This window comes from Penicillium subrubescens (assembly GCF_028828155.1).
Source record: "Penicillium subrubescens strain IBT 31985 chromosome Unknown utg000005l_segment0_segment0, whole genome shotgun sequence".
Taxonomy (NCBI): domain Eukaryota; kingdom Fungi; phylum Ascomycota; class Eurotiomycetes; order Eurotiales; family Aspergillaceae; genus Penicillium; species Penicillium subrubescens.
This window is the reverse complement of record NW_026643155.1, coordinates 1,633,434-1,653,069: the sequence shown is the minus strand read 5'-3', so window position 1 is coordinate 1,653,069 and position 19,636 is coordinate 1,633,434. Positions and strand designations below refer to the sequence as shown.

Here is a 19,636-nt window from a genome sequence, read left to right as displayed (position 1 = left end):
GATATATCAAGTTTAGCAGAGACGCGATCAACATGGCAATCATAAGCCCATTTAACTTCAGTTCTTCATTGTATACCCTACGACAGACACTTCTTGTATGGATATATCATACATTGGAGACCCATCCTACCTACACAGCCACCACGAATGGCATGCCACCAAGATAAATAAACACGTAACACGTACACATTAACCAGCAAACAGAGAACAGAGAACCACACAATAACAAAAAACAGCCAAAGCCAAAGTCACGAGGTCCATCGAAGCAGCCAAACGCCAGCAAACCCCGGACATCAGACAAAATCCCCATAAACTCCAAAAGAAGAGATAAAAGGAAAAACAAAACTCCATTCTCCATTCCCGTGCAAACCAACGGAGAAAGTGAGAGGAATACCAAAAAGCCCAAAAAAAAGTGTAAAAATAAGAATAATCAAAACAAGTCACCAACACCGGTGTATGCGGAGCGCGACGAGATGTAACCAAAAGACATCAAACGAGCGAGCAGCTCCGAGGACCAAAAAATCCCAAAAAGAACCAAAAAATACGATCTTACTCAACATGTTATACATCATCAGAGATAAGGCGAGGCGACTTGAGCTTTGTACTTTGTCAAAGTTAAGTAGCAGTCGCCCGGGCAGCATTGCTAAGCTGCCGATGATACGAGCCGATGGGCTGGAATCCACTATTGCAAAAAGTTAGCCACAGCCTCCTTTCATCAAACACAAGAAATAAATACACACCGAGCTAGGTCAAAACCACCTCCATCATCTTCATCCTCTTCGTGCATCCGCTCTTCCTTAATCGGCCCATGACCCCCCAAATCTGATGGACCATCAGACTGTAGAGGCGGCAAAGTCCGACTCGAGCCGAGACCATTTGACGTCCCAGGCTTACTCGGACTCACCAGATTCGGAGGAGGCGGACTACTACTCGGGAAACCGCCAATGATACGCTCATCCGGCTCACCCTTGAGCGGACTCATATCCGGCACGGGCCGGGCAGGAGTGCTACCGATATCGGCAAATTTCCAGAACTGCGCCGGCGAGCTCATCGGCATGAACTTTGATGGAATCTGTGCCGTGCTTGGCGGTGGTAGACGTGGTTGCTGGCGCTGAGGAGCGGGCGTGATCATTGAGGAAGGGCCTTCGTCGTAGTAAGAGGAGGATAGCACAGGTGGGGACCCGGCCACATTGTCAGATAATCCGTAGGCACGGCTGAGGCTGTTGCTGCTGTTTTGCACGCGGCTGGAACTCGCATTGGTATTGCCATTGTGCGAGCGTGCAGGCAAAGGGGAGGGCTCCTCGTAGTCGCGTGGGTTCATGTGTCGCAATGGGTGGTCAGATCCGACTCCACGGCCACCGCGAGACCCACGTTCGGGGGTGTATGCCTCAACAGGGGCCACGGGAAACGAGCTGAAGCCAGGAGATGACACCGGAGGGGACTTTTTGGCCGTGGCCGAGAAGGATGTGTCCAACGCCACAACATGGGTTCCCCGCGCGGAAGACGGAGGTTCCTTGGTAGCTGGGGACGATGGTGCTGATGACTGAGTACCCTTGCGCATCTGCTTCTTGCGGTATTCCTCACGGTGCTCGACGGCGATCTGCCACTTCATTCCCTTACCGGGTTCATCAGTTCGACGAGGCACCTTCTGGAACGCCTTGTTCAATGACAAGTTGTGACGAATAGAGTTCTGCCAGCCGCTCTGCGAGTGTCGGTAAAACGCATAGCGATCCATAATCCAATTGTAGATGCTATTCAACGTAAGCTTCTCCTCCTCGCTGGAGAAGATAGCCTGTGCAATGAGGTTGGCGTAGCTGTATGGCGGCTTCAGGTCCTTAGCCGAGTCCTTGCTGTAGTCAATCTCCTCCGTACTCTCCATCATCATGCCTCGGTTGTAGAGTGGAGACTGCTTGGCCGTTCGCTGACCAGCGGTATCCGGCGATCGTGGTGGCGGGGTGACCTGGCGCTTCAGGAATTGTGGTGCTGGGGCTAGCGAGGGACCACCAGACGATGATGGCCGTATAGGTTCGGTGGCCTGCGATGCCGAGGGGTGCGCATGCTGGGAGGCATCCCACGCTTGTGAAGCTGGATCAGGCTCCTGGCCACTGGCAATGCGCTGAGCGCGCTCAATAAAGCTGGGCTGGATGTTGGCGTCGTCACCGGGCGTGACAAACATCATCTGGCAGTTGGCCACCTCGATAATGTCACCACAGTGGAGAATGGCATCGGCACCGCGCTTGAGAATCACATTGTTCAGACGAACACCATTACGACCGTTGACGCGGATGTGCCAAGCAGGCGTCTCCTCGCCATCATAAAAGATCTCGGCGTGCAGGCGAGACACAAACTTGCTGGGACCCAGATCAACATGCACATCGGGAAGCGCACGGGCAGCAATGGTGACGGGACTAGACTGCTCGGTCGATCTCTGCTCACGATCCGGTTCACGGCCGATATTGACATGCAGCGTCTTGACGTAGTAAGTCCAGTTGCGACCAGCGATCTTGGCGTATGCTTGAATACTCTGCTTATTCTCGGTCTTGGTGTTGGAATGGTCGCGCGAGACGCGCAGTTCCTCGCGCGGGGTGTTCAAATACGATATAACCAGGTCGACAATATCCTGGTGCGCGGATTGATCATGTTCGCCCGCCGAGTCCTCGGCTTCGTCGGCGGACTCGTTCTTGACAGCAGTTCGTGTGGGAGAGGCGCGGCGATCAACCTGTGGGGTTTAGGATTCTCGTCTCAGCATTCCTTTTCATCCTGACGCGGGGCACGCGCGGGGGGAGGATTCGGTCTCAGACCGGACCATAACTGCGGATTAAACTCACCTTGCGCTTCTTTGCGGATGGGCGGCTGGGCGACGAGTCTGGAGCCTCGGCGTCGGATGTTTCCTGCAGTTGAATTTCCTTGCGCCGCGCACGACGGCGATTTGACAGCGGCATGGTTTCGTCTGTTGTTTGTATTTCCGGCGAGGCGAGTTCCTTTTTTTTCACCGGTATTTCAGACTGTTTGTATACAGGGTGTGTGCTTTATGAAGCGAGTCGCAGACCGAGTTGCTGCGATTATTTTTTTTTTCTTCTCTCGGGAGGCTGGTATGTTGTGGGTGAATCCAAAGCCAAGATCAAAGTCGAAACACCCGCGAAACTCAACGCGGGGGAGAAAAGAGAACGACGGGGCAAGGGTCAGTCAGAGGCAAAGATGCGAGAAAAGGCGAAAAATCACAACAGAGCCAAGTCTGGATCCGGATTTCAGCGGTCCAGTCTCGGAGAAAGACGCTCAGAGGTAGAACCAAAGAATGAGGCGTTGTTCCGAACCACTGATTGAACCAATTCGCCACCGCGACTGCGTTCTAGCGGGTAAAAAAAAGAACAAAAAGAGGCACGGGAGTAAGAGAGACGATATACCCCGGTTGATTCGGGACAACAATAAACAAAGAGACCCGAGGGTGTGCTTGGTCGATGAAGTTCTCCAAGGTCTGGAGTGGAAAGTGGTGTGGCTGGAAGTTGATTATCGATAATCCCTACGATCGACGCGATGGCGTCTGTTTGGGGGTGACCGCCTTGTCGCGTGGGGAGTGAGGTCAGAGTTCCGCACCAGCCACTGCAGGGCCAAGTTCCAGGAATGATGTACCGAGGGGATAGGGGAAAGGGTGGGATAGGAGATCTAAGGATGGAGAAGATGGAGAGACAAAGAAGAAAGAGAGGATCAGAGAAGAAGAACCACTCGATGTCCGGAGAGAAAAGAGGGAAGGCAGGACAGTTGAAGAATAAGTTAGAAGAGCGCCCGTTGGCCGTAAACAGTGGTGGAGTCTGGTCACGAGAGTGTAATGGTATGGTTTGAATGGTAGTAAATGTACTGTGAACTGGTAGGAAGTGTGGTGGTAATACCAATACCACTGTAACGAGATCCCAGCGTGGGATTGAGGATGCTTCCGAGTGCAGGACGCAATAGACTAGAATCAACTCTAGAAAGGGACAAGTACTACGCTAGAAAAGAGAGTGGATTCAGGATCATTGTGGACATCAATGCACTATTAGTAAACAACTATGTGATCTAAGGTTCCCTTTCTAGACGATAGCTAAACATGAACTGTTACTCTCTCTGTTGACAATGATGATGCGGGGGGCGGGCATATCTTTCTTGTGTACTCCGTACTCCGTATGTACTCACATAGAAACTCACTAAAGCGTTATTATTTGTCCCCCAATCACAATCTACAACTATATAGACAATCCATCTGCAATCACAAGATCTAGATATTTAAGCTTAGATCTTAATCCTTGCTCCCGGATCTCTTTCATCACCCCCATAAATCCCCATAATCATCCAAGTTGTACACAACTCCATCCGCCCGCCCGGGTCGTTTGCGTCACAGGGCCCCGGATATAGTTTAGCCTCGCCCATTGGAATGTTGCTTTGCCTCATTGGGAGTTGACATGTCGATCGGTTTAGTTATCAACGGACGCCGGAATAGGATAGATGGAAATCAAGAAAATCAAATCCATGTAACCTGAAATCCTGTCGGCTCGAGTGGATGGCTCTTTTTCTGTGTACTGTTTACGAGAAGACAATAAGTGCAAGGATCATACTTAGACGCAAACAAACTTGACTGTAAATAAACAGGTGGGCAGGGTAACCTCGCCCAAGGATCATACAATACAGATGGTAGTAGACCGAATAGGGTCGGATGGGTTCAGACCAATAGAGATCTCGAAAGAGACAAGAGTATCAGATGAATGAGAAAATGTAGAAAAAGATATAGAAATAACATGGGAACAATGATGAAGCCTTAGGCAACATGCATATATAGAAGAGACAAAAAGAAAGAAAAAAAAAGGGTAGTGTAGAGTAGCCCCCAACCAGACAATAAGAAACAGGTGGTTCCAGACAAACAGAATAGGTCGTGACTGCGTTAAATAACTAGAAGGAAAAACGGATATAACCTCCCAGAGCCTCCCCATGTCTTTTTACTCGTCACCAGGCATGTTGGCATCTCCGTCCTCGTCCACCCCGCGCAAAGTAGGGTAGAGAACTGACGCAGCCTCTTCAGACTTGGCCACCTCCTTGGCATGCTCAGGAGAGTCCCGAGTGCTAGCCGTCTCAACACCGTCCATGGCGCCATCACCCGAGTGAGCGGGAGACTCTTCGGCACCGCTGTGACCAGCCGAGTCTCCATCCCAGCGACCTTGCTCCAAGAGCTCAGAGACCAAGCGTCGCAGGTTCTCCAGAAGTCGAACCTTCTCCACCCACGCGACATTAACATCGCGCTCGGCCACTTCGGTGGCAGCTTGGGCGGTCCGCTGAGCAGCCTCCTGGTCGGGGTTCGAGGAAGTCGACAAGGCAGGATCAATGAGGCTCGACGTGATGGAAGGGTGCTCCTTGGTAGGTGTGCGCTCGCCGTCAGCCGAAGTATCCATGCGCTCATCTGCTTCGCGCTCGGCGGGACGAGCGCGCTGCAGGGTGCCACCAGTGTAGCGGCGACGATCATCGTGGTCGAAGGCGCCGCTCAGAGTGGACGGGGGAGCCGCACTCGAGGCAGTGGGGTAACCCGCCGACATGTTGTCGGACATGGTGGCCGACGGCAGACGGGGGTACATGCCGGCACCGCTCTCATGGGGCGGCGACACGCGGTGAGTCTGGGGAAGAGAGATCGGTGACCGTTGCGAGGTATAAGATTGAGCGCTCGAGGGTGGAGTCAAAGCGGGAGTGCCAACAGAGGGTGAGTGGGCTGTGGCGGCCATCATAGGAGCAGAAGTAGTGGCGGTAACATGGCTAGGGGGCAGCTGGCTAGGGGGAGAGTGGGTAGCGCGGTAGCTCATCCCACCCTGCACGTAGTGAGCACCAGGCTGAGCCACGCCGGCAGCGGCAACGTTCTCGTCGCTCTCGTAGATGGTGTTTTGCATCTGCTCCAAGAACTGATCAATGTTGATCAAATCGTTCTTGGTGCGGACGTTCGACATTGGAGGAAGATGGTACGCGGGCGCATGACCACCGCCAGGGCTGTAGCCACCACCACCGGCGACCGGAACAGCAGCGGGCATAGGCTGATACTCGGGAACCGGGCCATTCAGAATTGGAAGCTGAAGGGCCTGGAGACCGAGCAGGCGTTGGCCGACAGCCGCATAGGAGTTGGGATCGAATTGGCGTCGCTTCAGGTCACCGAAGAACTCGTTCAGAGCATCGTACCCACGCTTGCGGTCGTACGATTGGGAACCATCATGACCCTGGCTCAACGCATAGTAGACATTGCCATACGAATGGGGGTTGGCGGCGGGAGGAGGCGGGTGTGTCTGGTAGTACTGGGGAGCTCCATGAGCGTAGGCGGCGCTCGAAACGCCGTTCATAGGTCCCTCAAAGTAATGCGTGGCAGCAGCGTATCCTGGACGTCAATTAGCCAGGGTGTTTCCAATGCCCTCAGCGACGCGGGAACGGGAAACCAGGGGGGAACAACGACTGGCCAGACCGGGGACCGGGGAGGGGTTTTGGAGAGAACCCAGCGGCCAGGTTGGGTATCCCCGGTTGGATTAAGAGGATGCGCCAGTGGAGGGGGAGCAAGAAATCCAAGACGAACCTTTGGGGTTCTGGGGAAACATCATATCCGGGTGGTGGTGGTGATGGTGATGCTTGAGGCCCGGCTCTGGGGATCGGATCTCCGAGTCATCGGCATGGGTCTTGACGTGCTTCTTCAGGTCCTGAGGGCGCTTGAAGGCCTTGCCACAGAAGTCGCACTTGTGTGGCTTCAAGGGGACATGGACGCGAATATGGGAGGTGATGTGATCGCGCTTGACGGTGGTGGTGTTGCAGTTGCCCCATTGGCAGGTCAAGTTCAAGTTGTTGGTGCTCTTGCGACCGACATGGCGCTCGCAGACGTGTTCCTGTATGGCCACCCCATGGTCAGGCTTTTGGTACACCACGATGAATAGCAGAAGGGAGCTTGACTTACGTAGAGCGCTTCAGCTGAGGGACACTTCTCAGTACAACCCACCCACTGACAGGGGAGTTGCTCTCCAGCGCCGTTGAGAGTACTGTTGACGGCAGCGGTCGCGGCGGCGGCGGTGGCCGTCACCGAAGCAGTCGGCGTCGTAGCAGGCTGCGCAACAGCAGGCTGCTCAGTGGCAACCGGTGCTGGGGCTGGCGCAGCCTGGGGTGTTGAAGTTGGGGGAAGAGTGTTTTCGGACATGATGCCAAGAAAATGTCTTGTCGTGTCTGGCGGGATTTTTGCCCAGGCACGAGAGAAAGGAAATACCACGTATACCGTCCACTGTCAATTCAACAGCAATGCGGGTACACACGCACAACAGTCCACAATGAATGGAATATATGTTCAGCCAAGGTGTTCCGCAAGGAAATTCCAAGGAGTTGGGGGAAAGGAATATAGAAAGGTGTAGGGAGGGAAGAAAACGCGTGCCTAGAAGAAGGAGGGAGAGGGAAGAGAGGAAAACTGGGGAGGAGGAGGGGGGGGGAAAGTCTTGGGTCTTGGGTTAGTCTCGGGAATTTCTTGGGACCTTCAGGGTTGCTTGGTGGTCTCTCCGCACGGGGGGGGGATTGTTACTTAACTGGTAACAACTACCAAGGCCAATGATCCATGCCAATGCCCGGCCAGAATCACAGGGAGGAAAGAGCCGAGCCTTTGCCCAGCCAAAAGCCTTGGGCCTGGGCGGAGGAACAGCCAAGGGGAGACGACAAGACCGGGCCAAGACCGTCGGGCTGCGGGCCTGGCGTTTTAGTGGAGCCTGAGGGAAATATGATTGGCTAGAGACACCCAGAACGAGGGGCTGTGCATTCCGAGGATTTCCAGAGGCTACAGTAGTAGTAAGACAGTAAGACAAGCAATAGTAAGACGATAACTCACAGGACAAAGTACTGGCAAAACAAAATAACGGAATAATGCTAACATAGGAGCAGTGCTAGTAATAGTTAGTGGCTATCGCAGCAATTGCCCAGAATAGCTCTAGTATCATTCATGATAGCCCACCACCTACCGTACATACTACGGAGTACTCTGGTGACTCTCTGGATTTCTCCCTATTTTGTGATTATCTGATTGCTATTCTTTTGCTAGTTGTACTCATAACCATCCTCCGTAAAACTAATACCGTCCTCACCCTCGCCTACAATATCCTCCCCGGTCCCAACTAAACCCCTAAACTCCTCAATCGCGCCATCCTCGGAATCCGATCGCTTAACCATCTCAACCAACCATCATCCCACCCTCCCTCATACCACCCACGAACCATGATTCGTGCAATAATCACTGAAACAAGTAAAGCGGTAAAAAGTGGCCATTGGTCACCCTTGGGGGCGAAGTTGTCGAACCGAGGGGGGTTGCCAAGGACCTGTTTTCCCCCCCTCAGCCATGGCATGGCGATGCACCCCTCTTGGCAGCCAAGGTTTTCCTCTTTGCCAATTCCCGCTCCGAGCACCAAGCGCTGGAAGTCTTGGGTCCTTGGTTTTTTTTTTGGATCTACACATGTCCACAACCCCCCTTCCTCCGTGTGACTTGGCACGGGGCTTTCTTTGTTACATAACTGGTGTAGCTCGGACGTCCGGACGGAGGATGATGGATTTCCGGGTGTGGCCGGTGCGGAAGGGAGGGAATTGGATGGATGAATTAATTTCGTTGCCTGGTTTTTTTGCTTGGTTTGGGACTTTGGGATGGATGTAGGTGAAGTGTAGACGGAAGGGGGTCATTAATATGGGATATCATCCTCGAGATTGATCAGATCAAACTGGTCAGATCAATGAGTAGTAAATGTGTGACAATAAAATCAAGTTTACCTGGTCCAGTTATATATGGTGGAACAGGTCGCTGTCTATGTTATATATCCAAGTCTATAGGTCTATGGTTACAATCTTTTATACAGAAGAATCACATCACACCGCCCCTACCTGGGCAGTGACACCACACATCTGGGAATCCAAGCATTCCCGCCCTTGGCCGGAAACCCTTCCAAGCCCTGAACAACTCGCCATGAAACCAGATCAAAGCCAAGCCAGAGCCAGGCGCGAGACTTCCCGTTTCTCTCAATATCCCTCCAATCCCCAAATTCACCTCCCACCACCCCTGTTCCTCTTCGGCGGCTGATACCAACTCCAAATATTCAAGCCCACCTTCGTCCCAGAAGTAACCGGATACGCCGCATGCCACGTCTCCGGGTACCCCGTCCCATCCGGTCGTAAATTCTCCCAAAATATCGCATTCCCCTTGATCGGTTTGAACGTAATGCCCTCTTTCACAGTCCCCTGCTCATCTTCCTCACACTCCAAAAACCGACACCACTCCCTCCCCCCGGGCATCCCCAACCTAGGAAAATTAGTCCCACCCCCTCACACTCATCCCCCAAATAAACCATAAACGTGCTAAGCCTATCCCCGCCCCGTGCAAGCGATCCCGTCCAGTCATAATGATGCCGATAATGGCCAGAGGCATTGTAGCGCTGTGCCCACATGCGCTCGATGTACAGGTGCGGACGCCAGCCTTGGAAGGTACGCGCGCGGTTCTCGAGGCAGCGGACTGTGTCGTCGCGGTCTAGGAGGGCGCGGTCGGAGAGGCGTTTTGAGGGGTCGATTTGTTGGGTTTTGCCGTTGTAGATTATTGAGGGGGTGTATTTGTTAAGACTGGGATGGAGGTGTTAGCTTTTTCTTTTCCTCGGGTTGATTTGATTGCGTGGTTGACGGTGCAAAGGGTGTGAGACCATTGGGAAGTAGAACGTACCTGATCTCAACTAGATGATCCGCCTCGGCAGCGCTCACAAAGTTCTCAATGTACAAGACGAGCGGTGCTTGCGAGAGTAGATGCACGCGGTATCCTTCTGCTTCACCGGGACAATTATCTGGGACTCCATCGTCGGGACTGATAAAGCTGTCGTCCGTCAAGTGTAAAGTCGACGGGGAAGTATCCCATTCCTCAAGGACATGTCTATCCTGATCCTCTCCCCATGACAGCGAAGACGAAGCGCTATCCGGGAAATATGGGCGGAGTAGCGGATCAAGTACAAAGATGTACACGGGCACGAAGTACAGGAGCCAGGTTATGATAGTTGAGAGCTTTGGCGTGGAGTATGCCATTGAGTATGGATATATCCGTTGAGGTCGGTTCGTTCGGTATGTTTTTTATATAAGCGTCTGATGGCCAATGGCCAATAGGTAGAACGATATTGTACAATAGGCCGGTTCGTCGAATAGATCTCGATCCCGGTCTCAGTATTCATGCGACTGCGGCGGAGAAGGGCGGGGATGCGTGGGGGATCCGCAGAGGGGTCAATTGGTCGGGTGAGGGTCTATAGGTGATCGCGAGGATCTTGCGATTGAGGGCCGGCGAGTGCGACGGTGCTGGAATGGGCCATGGGCCCTGTTGGAGGGAGTTGAGTGTTCAGGGTGGTTCGATGGAGGAGATGTCGGGACTTGCGACGCGATGTGGGTCTGGATCCATCCGTCTGGGTCTAAACCGTGAATGGTAGGGAGATGAGGATGAGGGGGATGAAAGGGGGAAAAAAAGATAAGATAGGTATAGAGAAGACATGCAGACATTGCATAAGGTAGATACAGTCAGTTTGTTGTAAAGATGGCGGCTCTATTTGGAATCATATCATTCACAAACTATATTGTACTAATGCTTTCATTTACTCGCCATTTCCAAAGAATCCGTCCAAGAAAATATTCACAAAAATGCCTCATCCAACATGAAAACCCGGTAAACGCCAGCCAGGTATAGAAACAGTATTTTCTTTTTTTGCTCCCTTTCATAAGTGCATGTCGTCGTAGCAAGCAAAAACCTGAAAACCTCTATGGTAAATATCACTCCCGAATGGAAACCTAAACTCCAGCATTCATCCATTGAGTCCAGTCATCATTGGCTGCGCCAGCGCCAGGTCGGAAATTCGCATTGTTGCCAAACAAATCGTCAAAGGAAATACCCAAATCCATATTCATACCCAAGGCATTCTCGTCCAGTCCCATGTTGAAATCAGGTAACCCGTTCAGAGGAGCAGTATCCTGCTGCATCGTACTCGTCGTGGGTTCATTATTCACGGCTTCCACGTTTGCTGGCTGGAAATTATAACCTTGCCATACAAAGTTTTGATTCGGGATGGAAACCAAGTCTGGGCTGCTGAGGTGTTCACTGGGGGTCTGGCCTTGGGAGATTGGTGAGTGCAGTCGCGAATGGTTCATGGGTTGAGTCGTGGGTTGTTGTAAGCGGTTGGGAATGGATGACTTCATTCCTGATCCGGGGTTCATTGGGAAATTCGAGAAATTGGCAAACGCATCGAAACTGGGCGTGGATATTCCCGTCCCAGACTGGTCACTCGGTGTGTTCGATCCCATGCCTTGTTGCTGAGAGGGAGAGTCGAATGACGGTTGGCTCTGCGGGGCACCACTGCGCTCATGTTTGAAGTGATCGTCTTCCAATGTGGACATGGGTTGCGTGGGATAAGCAAATGGATCATCAGAGGGGAACATCATGGGCATCAGGTCTGGCAGATTATTCGGGTTATTGAACTGCTGAGCCCAGGCCAGGCTTGACGGCTCTTGGTTGGAGAAAGAGGTGTTGAATGAGGTTGCAGAGGATGGCTCTGGAGTAGACATGGTCTCTGTTAAAAGCTCTGGGGTTGACGCCAACCAAGCAGACTGGGTACCACTTTCGGGTGGTCTGTTGTTGACAGGCTGAGTGTCTAGACTCTTTTGCCGGCGGCTTGCAGCAGCGTTTGTCGGGGACGACTGCGCCATCATTTGGGCAGGGAATGTGCTCGAGCGAGTAGGCAAGGTTTGTACCGGTTGCTTTTGAATAGATTCGGGTTCCAAAGCAAAATTAGAAGGTGCACGTCGCTTGAGGTTGATGGGAGCCTTGGAGCCTTGGCGGCTCTTTAGCATTTCTGGTAGAGTCTTGAAAAGGCACTGGTTTTAAGGTTAATATCGGTGGTACCATATAGAGGAGAAGTCACATACTGTTAGGCTCTGGGAGCATCGGTCCGCTGCCATGCTCTTCTTGGCCAGCCCGGCAAGAGTGTTCTTGCCTTCCATGGCATCCTTCAAAACGCCATCCTTGGCAGTGGGCGAATCGGGATTCTCGACGACGAAGAAAATGAGGGAAAGAATGGCAAAGTAGGTGGTATACATCGTGAACCAGAAAGAGCCGTTGAGAAGGCCCCTCTTGTGCATGCCCGTCGTGATATGGACAATGTTTCGGGATACACTAACACAAGCGGCAGCGCAAGCGTAAGACCGCTTATCGACACCACGTGCTTGAGAGCCACCGGATACATAATGTAAGAACGGGCGATACATGACCATTTGTACATGCGCGTAACTTATACGCAGCAGTTGACGAATGCTGATGATGGAATTAGTCAAAATGTAATTGAAAACAGTGCGTGGATGGGTGTTTAGACTTACCGTTCAAGTTGGGGTGACACCTCTGTGCCCGGACGCAGCGCCGGAGGAAGTTCCTCCATCCAGGCCTGAAGATCACGCTCAATCTCTCGGATCTTCGAATGGCTGACCATATAGCGCTGGTCAGACTTGGACCGATAGCGCGCATTCTTCACCGGATAAATGTATTTCACGACCTTTAGCACGACGTTGCAAAGACGTGTATGCGCATTGCATCCGGCCATCAGCGGGGTATAGTCGGTGGGCATCTGAGTGATGCCCTCTGCAGTGATAAATTCTCCATCGATTTCCATCGGATATTCTTGGTCGATATCATCGTCGCTCAGCATTTGAGGGAGACCCAGCAAGGTACTGACGTAGACATCCATCTTGCGGATAACCCAGAAGATGCGCTTCCGCAGCTCTCGCTCGATCGGATTGAAGTCGGCCGTAACTGTGCGGTGGAGACCCAATCGCAGAGCTGATCGAAGCGCAATACCAACATACGAGTAACAAGTACTCAGCTTGGCAGATGATTGGAGGAAAAGCACCATGAAACAAATTGCTTGCAGTGAGGTGAGGTCTCGGCAATCCGTTATCTCTAGCAACTGCCGTCCCGCCTTGAAGAATTGGAATCTGCGACATTACGATCAGCAATCACACACCAGGCACAAATTCACGAAGGTGAGAGAAGTTGAGTTGACCTACCCTTGACCAATCGCACCCTCGTAACCTGCCAAATCCAAAGTTCCGGCACCGTCATCGGAGAACAAACATCCGACCGCCATAACAATGTACAATAGAGGCAAGAACGAGTTCTCTTCATTACCAAACTGCTCAGGGGGTGTTTCATAGATACGGTCGAGACTCGCGAAGAATTTGGGTTCAATCACGAAGCGCATCAAAGAGCAGGCATCGTCCAGTGCATTATGACACAGTCGAATAGCGACCGCCCGCGGGGGAAGATCGTGCGTAGGAGGCAATGAAGCATCCTGCGGCGAATCGGAGACGGACACCGATTTGGGACTTTCGAGCATCGCCGTCATGTTTCGAGGAACGGGCGGTTCAACCGCACCTAATTGTTTGCGCAGGCGGCGGACGAAGATGATTCCCGAGGTGTGTCCATGATAGTCCCAATGTCCCTGATCATCGCGGTCAAGACAGCCAGTATTCCCAACCATCGTCTCCAACAGAGACTCGTCGCCGGCTTCGGGGCCGGTCTCCGCAGACGTTCCATGGGGTTTCGGGACGACTCCGCCGGTCGCCGGTTGCTTGTCTTTTAGGTGGAAGGGTAAACGGTACTCTGGAGCATTCACGTCTAGATTCGGGTCATCGAGGTTGACATCTGGAAGGACCGCTCGAAGGAGGGCCTCGGCCTTTTGCATGCGAGCTTCCAGGGCTTCGACATACTGCGGGGCGGGATTGCGACGACGGTTGGAGGGTTGGTCGTACGAACACTCTACAGGAGGTCAGCCACGTGTTTGGCAGAAATGCAGGGTAGCAAGAGAAAAGACAAAAAAAAGCAACGAAGGGCGGAGAGGGCGCACCATAGCTATAGACTGTACAGTGGGTACATGGCTGTTTGCCGTCACACTTGATCTTTTTCCTGCGGCATTCGTCGCAGGCGCGACCGACTCGTCGGCGCTTCTGCAGTGGTAACGATTGAGAGGTGAGCTTTGGGTCTGAGGAGGGAGTTTCCTGAGTCGAGAATTGTGAGGGGTCGGCATCGTCATGAGGGTAGTCTCCCGGTGCGGGATCGTCCTCGCTGTCGCCATGCGCTCCGGAACCACTCGCCATGATAGACTATCGAGGGGGGCCACCGGTGGGATTAATTATTCATGTAAGGGAGAAGCGGGCTTGGCGGGCGATCTGTTCTAAGGGTTCATCGATCGCCCTTCCTTGCGGTCGCATTCGTAGATAGCAGTGGGGGAGGGAGATCGGAGGAACGACGAAGCGGCAATGATAGTCGATAAGTCGAGAATCGTTGAGGTGAACAGTTGGAGATGAGAAGAAAGTGAAAAAAGAGGGACGAATGAAAAGTGGAGTCAAGAAGAAGTCGACGAGATCGTCGAACGGCTAAGCTCACGGACCAGTTGGAGGAGGACCGTGTCCGAGGGGTTTAGAGGAAGAGTTAAGAGGGAGAAGAATTTCAGGGTTTCGGTGATTAGAAATTGGGGATAAGAGGGGAAGATGAATGATGAAATAAGACTTCCTTTGACCGAAAGCGGTGGGGTCAAGAACCAGAGAAGGAGAAGAAGTTGTATCTTTAAATCACCAACCACGTAGGGTGAACTGATTATTCAAGATGCAGTCAAAATTGGTCAGATGAACGACCCCAAATTGGAGAGGGGGAAGGAAGAGACAAATGATGGAAGAGGCTGAACGGGAGGAGGAGATGAGGAGAAGAAAGAAATTCGTAAATTAGTACTCATTGGGAGAGAAGAATCATCGAAGCCCACTAGAACAAAACCAGAATGCCACTGGTGACTCCTGACTAACAAGCTATATTCTATACTCAAGAAACTAGAGACTTGAAGCAGGAAAAGTAAGTCATCTCTTCCGTCGGAGTCATCGATCCAATCCAGGACTTTTGAGAAGATGAATTACCCATCAAATATTCCGATTGACCAACTGCATCCTGGAGTGGGGTTCTATGCGCTGAAAACCCCGACAAAATTTCCATCTTAGGTAGCTTATACTGCAGATTACTCTAGGCTAAGAGATGATACCTGAGCCGTGAACAAGGCTAAGTTCAATCACATTTAGAAGGACAATTCACAAGAGAAAGATTGAAGCATTTCCTTGTCTCCAGATGTCGGAGTTTCGCAGCGCGAGCACCGAACACCGCGCACGGGATGATCCTTCCAAGGGTCTTCTTCTATACTACTATAGTCGTAGCTTGAGGCATTTTTGCGAGCTGGCCTCGGCTGTCAGCTCAGGCCGATGTAAAAATTTCAGGGACCCAGTCGTCAAGATTATGAGAAGGAGGAAGAGAATTATGATTAGTTATCACAGTATAATTTCTCTCCAGCGCTTAACTACGGACTCCACTCGGGCAACTTATTGTCCAACTCGGCCTCGGCGAACCTGGCGAAAATGCCGAGCCTTGGCTACTTTACTCCAGAGGAATCGGATTTAAGAGATGACTGGAGGTCTGGTGACAAAGCTTATCGGGAATGAAATCCACAAAGTACTGTAAGTATAGAGTAAGTCTGGAGTACCTCGTATATGCGCATAGGTTCACTTGGTATACTTCATGACGACTTGTCAGAATCCAATCACTTTGGACTTACTATGTGCCTTACACGGCAGTACTGTCTTAGCACCAACCTTCCAGCCCTCTCACGTAATGACTCAAACAAAAGTCCGGGGCGCATGCACATGCGCATGCTGCATGGGTCACTGACCGACTCACCGTTCAATTCTCAATCCAACCATCGCGTGAAAGACTGTCCGTACTGATGGATTGGTTATAGTCGCCGAACATCATCCATTCAAACCCCGCGGGGTTTTATCTCCGTGGAGTTGAGGGAGTTGCGGATATTGCGGGCCGCATCGAAGAATTCCATGAGGCATTTCGAGATAGCTTATATCCCTCTCTACAGTTCATAATTACCACGGTCGGGTTTCTCTAGGTTTGCGTTCGTGAGGAGGGGCCATTATTGCCGGTTCAGGATCAGTTCAGGGACTAAAGTCTCGTCTGTCGGTTGCAGTAGAAGTATGGCTGTAAGTTGTACTATGCCGACCGAGGGAGCCCGTGTGAAATAGTTTCTCTACCTTCCAAGAGGTATTGAAATAGAGGACAGAGAGGGGATTGAGATGTGGCATCTCTTGAAATGTTTGCAAGTAGGCAGGACGGAGTCCAAGCCTTGGAGCTAGTAGGGTCGACTTATGTGCGTATTGCGTGTATACTTCTAGATCCCTATGAGATCGATCGTAATCGGTTCAATCCATATTCATAGAGGTCCTTGAGAAGGCCGTGATATCATTTATAATCCTAGCAGTATTATATTCGGCCCAGAGAGAACAGTACATGACTCAACCCATTGCTTTTGTCAGGGCTGAAGGCTCACCACACCTGACAACGGCGACATTGCCGAAGAAATACCTGATATGCCCGAAATTGAGCAGCTTCTTAGCATAGATGTATGGTTAAAACTGGTGCATTCAGCCTAATCGATAATTGACAACAGCCAAATCGATTCCAGTCCATCATGCACTCCCCTAGTGCTTACCACAGCGTTCTCTCCACCCGGCGACTACAAATTCCCATACTGCAGAATCTCCAACTCCTCACTGCAATCACTGCGACGCGAACTGGCATCCAAGACGCGCCCCTCGATCATGCCAGGCACGAAGGGATCAGTCATGCAGAGGAGGAAGAACTTCAACCTGCCAGATAGTGCTTATTGCTTAGGCTCCCTCCTGTGACGCGCCCAGGAATGTCAACGCCCACTTCCACGCGGGGGTGGCTGATATGCGCCGTATTCTGAAACGGCCTGTCAACATGATCTTACGATGAGGAATGGAGATGACTACAGTATGGCGTCGACCATACATGTCTAAAAATTCACTGCTAATCAATGGGATGAGAAGTACTGTACTTGGCCAAGTTCAAACTGGTTGTTCGCCAAGAACCGTGGCGTGAAACCGATCTGCGCCCCAACGCCTAGTTTGGCTTCGACAAGGGGAGGGGGATCATCAATTAAGCTCATCGTCAGCCCTGCAGGGCACCCAACATTCGCTGTCATCGCCCGAAAAGTGAAACGCGATGAAGAACAAAGGGTTCAGCGACTGTCAGCAAGAGCCAAAGAGGGGGAATACAAAAGGGGGCCGTTTAAGGTGTAGTACTGATTACGCTAACGACTTGGCATTTTACAATTCTGCAGGAAGAAAAGTTTATGGAAATTGGAGTCTTTTAGCGAGCTCAGCTGAAAAGCAGGTTCAGGTCCAGATCTCCAGCTCCCCTCACGTCTTGCCTGACATTCTTGTGCCTTTGGCCCTGAAAGAGTTGATGATCTTCATTTTATCAAACTTTCCAACTCGATTATTGCAAAATAACCTGTCTGCAAAGGTCATTCGCGATCGATTTCCCCCTTTGGCGCGTCCCGCTTTTCCCCATGGTGGAATAGTGGATACACATTATTCGCGACCGCGAAAACTCATCAGTCATCAACTGCCAGACTTTTAGTGCTCACTTATGGGTCCCGGTTTTGATCGATCGTCACTGATTGCCGATCTTTTTGCTCCTTCGATTACTTCTTATACTGTACTTATATGTATGGTTGATCTCCCCGCTTGATTACCCCAGCCGATCCAGATCTCTCTTTCGAGGATTGGATTCTAGGACGATTACCTGTTCAACCGGGAATTTCCGTGCTGGCCATGAATTCATAACCTCGGTCATTCATGAAATAGCATCATGGCTTATGTTCTCGTCACGCTGTGCTGCACCTTTGCAGCGCTGGGCTCGTTCTTATTCGGCTATGACTCTGGTGTGATCTCGTCGAGTATCGAGCAGGATGCGTTTTTGCGGTATTTCGGTTCGCCGGGGTTATCGGATGCTGCTACTGGAGGGATTGTTTCTTCGTATACAGGTGTGTCACCCTATGCCGTAGTTTAATGCCATGTTCTCGCATTAAAATCCCTCAAGCTCGAATCTCATAAACTAATCTTGCCGAACAGGAGGTGCAATCGTCGGGTCCCTTCTGGCACCCTACATATCTGACTTCTACGGACGCCGCATGCTTATCTTCATCGGTGGACTGCTAGCCACGCTAGGGGCCGCCCTCCAGGGTGGTGCAGTCACCGTCGCGATGTTGATCGCTGGCCGATTCATCGCAGGCTGGGCAATTGGGCTTATGTCGGCTACTATTCCTGTCTACTGTGTATGTTTATCACTGGAATCAGCCTGCGATTGACCTACCCCCTATCCATAGACTAACCTGAACAAAAGAGCGAGGTTGCACCGCCACGCATTCGCGGTTTGCTTGCCAGTATGCAGCAGTGGATGATTGGGCTGGGCATCATGGTAGCCGTAAGTCGCGATCACCCTTCTTTAAAAATCCCATTCTAATCATATTTCCAGCAATGGGTCGGCTACGGATGCTCCCTCCACAGCGGCAACTTCTCCTGGCGCTTCCCACTCTCCTTTCAAACAGTACCCGCCATCATCCTCGTCTGCGGCATCTGGTTTCTCCCCGAGTCCCCGCGCTGGCTAATCGAACACGGCAAAGAAGAAGCCGGTCGAGCAGTCCTCACCCGTCTCCATCTAAACAGAACCGCATCAAACCAGGACCTAGTCGAGCATGAGCTCAATCAAATCCACACAAGCGTCGCCAACGAAAAGCACCTCGTCGTCCGCTCATGGCGGCAACTCTTCCTCTCCCGCCAATGGCGCTACCGTATCCTCCTCGCATGCGGTCTCCAAGCCATGACACAATGTTCCGGCGTAAACGTGATTCAAAACTACGGGCCGCGATTGTACAAAACACTAGGTCTGTCCACGTCAACTTCGCTCATGATAATCGGTGTCTGGGGCGCACTGGCGCAGTTCTGGAACACCGTTTTCATGACATTCATCGATAAAGTCGGTCGACGCAAGTTACTCATCCCGTCTTTGCTGGGTATGGGCGCGGCAATGTGTGTTGAGGGGACATTAGCGCGGTACGTCGATTTCAGCGATAGCAGTGCCAACGCTGATGCGTTGCGCGCGGCTATTTCCATGTTCTTCGTTTTCTCGCTCTTTTTTACAGCGCTGGGAATGATTTCGTGGATTTATCAGTCTGAGATTTTTCCGACGGCTATTCGGGCGAGGGGAGCGAGTGTGGCGACGGCGACGAATTGGAGTTTGAGTTTGATTTTTGCGCAGTGTTCGCCTATTGCGTTGACGAGGATTGGGTCGCGGTATTTTTATTGTTTTGTTGCGTTTAATTGGGTTGCTGCTTTTGTGGTTTGGTTTGCGTATCCAGAGACGGTTGGACGGTCTCTTGAAGAGGTTGAGGAGGTTTTTGTTGGTCGGCAGGTTAGTGAGGGTGATCCTGAAGTTACTGAAGTAGTTTCTGGAAGTCCCAAGTCTGAGTGGAAGCCGCCAAGTGCACATCTGAGGCATAAGGGGGTTCATCCGTTGTCGATGCATCCGACGACTATGGGGAGTTGGAGTAGTAGGAGTGGATGTTCGCCTAAGTTACCATGGAGTAAACAGATTGATGATGTGTAATTTAGACAATATGAACACATATTATACGATTCTTGAGAAAGCACCAGC

The 19,636-nt window shown here is 51.6% G+C and overlaps 5 protein-coding genes across 5 annotated transcripts; 1 reads left to right on the top strand and 4 right to left on the bottom strand.

Annotated features, from left to right (window-relative positions):
* Nucleotides 1–46: 46 nt before the first annotated feature.
* On the bottom strand, nt 47–3,520 carry N7473_007105 (putative forkhead transcription factor Fkh1/2). Its single transcript, XM_057153045.1, has 3 exons — nt 2,829–3,520; nt 741–2,719; nt 47–682 (listed from the first exon to the last, which is right to left on the bottom strand). Exons 1-3 carry the CDS (start codon nt 2,940–2,942, stop codon nt 616–618), a joined length of 2,160 nt encoding a protein of 719 aa, XP_057007383.1. The 5' UTR covers nt 2,943–3,520; the 3' UTR covers nt 47–615.
* Nucleotides 3,521–4,589: 1,069 nt separating this feature from the next.
* Nucleotides 4,590–7,512, bottom strand: pacC (putative C2H2 transcription factor PacC). The gene is made up of 3 exons (XM_057153044.1): nt 6,944–7,512; nt 6,572–6,875; nt 4,590–6,379 (listed from the first exon to the last, which is right to left on the bottom strand). Exons 1-3 carry the CDS (start codon nt 7,178–7,180, stop codon nt 4,968–4,970), a joined length of 1,953 nt encoding a protein of 650 aa, XP_057007382.1. The 5' UTR covers nt 7,181–7,512; the 3' UTR covers nt 4,590–4,967.
* Nucleotides 7,513–9,048: 1,536 nt separating this feature from the next.
* Nucleotides 9,049–10,375, bottom strand: N7473_007103 (oxidoreductase, 2OG-Fe(II) oxygenase family; the record flags this gene model as incomplete). Its single annotated transcript, XM_057153043.1, has 3 exons — nt 9,716–10,375; nt 9,334–9,618; nt 9,049–9,304 (listed from the first exon to the last, which is right to left on the bottom strand). Exons 1-3 carry the CDS (start codon nt 10,066–10,068, stop codon nt 9,049–9,051), a joined length of 894 nt encoding a protein of 297 aa, XP_057007381.1. The 5' UTR covers nt 10,069–10,375.
* A 440-nt stretch (nt 10,376–10,815) lies between these two features.
* On the bottom strand, nt 10,816–14,166 carry N7473_007102 (putative C6 transcription factor (Mut3); the record flags this gene model as incomplete). The annotated part of the gene is made up of 5 exons (XM_057153042.1): nt 10,816–11,895; nt 11,947–12,331; nt 12,394–13,005; nt 13,078–13,828; nt 13,917–14,166. The coding sequence occupies 5 exons, from the start codon at nt 14,164–14,166 to the stop codon at nt 10,816–10,818; spliced, it is 3,078 nt and encodes a 1,025-aa protein (XP_057007380.1).
* Nucleotides 14,167–17,193: 3,027 nt separating this feature from the next.
* N7473_007101 (sugar porter family MFS transporter) lies at nt 17,194–19,628 on the top strand. The gene is made up of 4 exons (XM_057153041.1): nt 17,194–17,966; nt 18,055–18,257; nt 18,326–18,406; nt 18,458–19,628. The coding sequence occupies exons 1-4, from the start codon at nt 17,792–17,794 to the stop codon at nt 19,586–19,588; spliced, it is 1,590 nt and encodes a 529-aa protein (XP_057007379.1). The 5' UTR covers nt 17,194–17,791; the 3' UTR covers nt 19,589–19,628.
* Nucleotides 19,629–19,636: the final 8 nt, after the last annotated feature.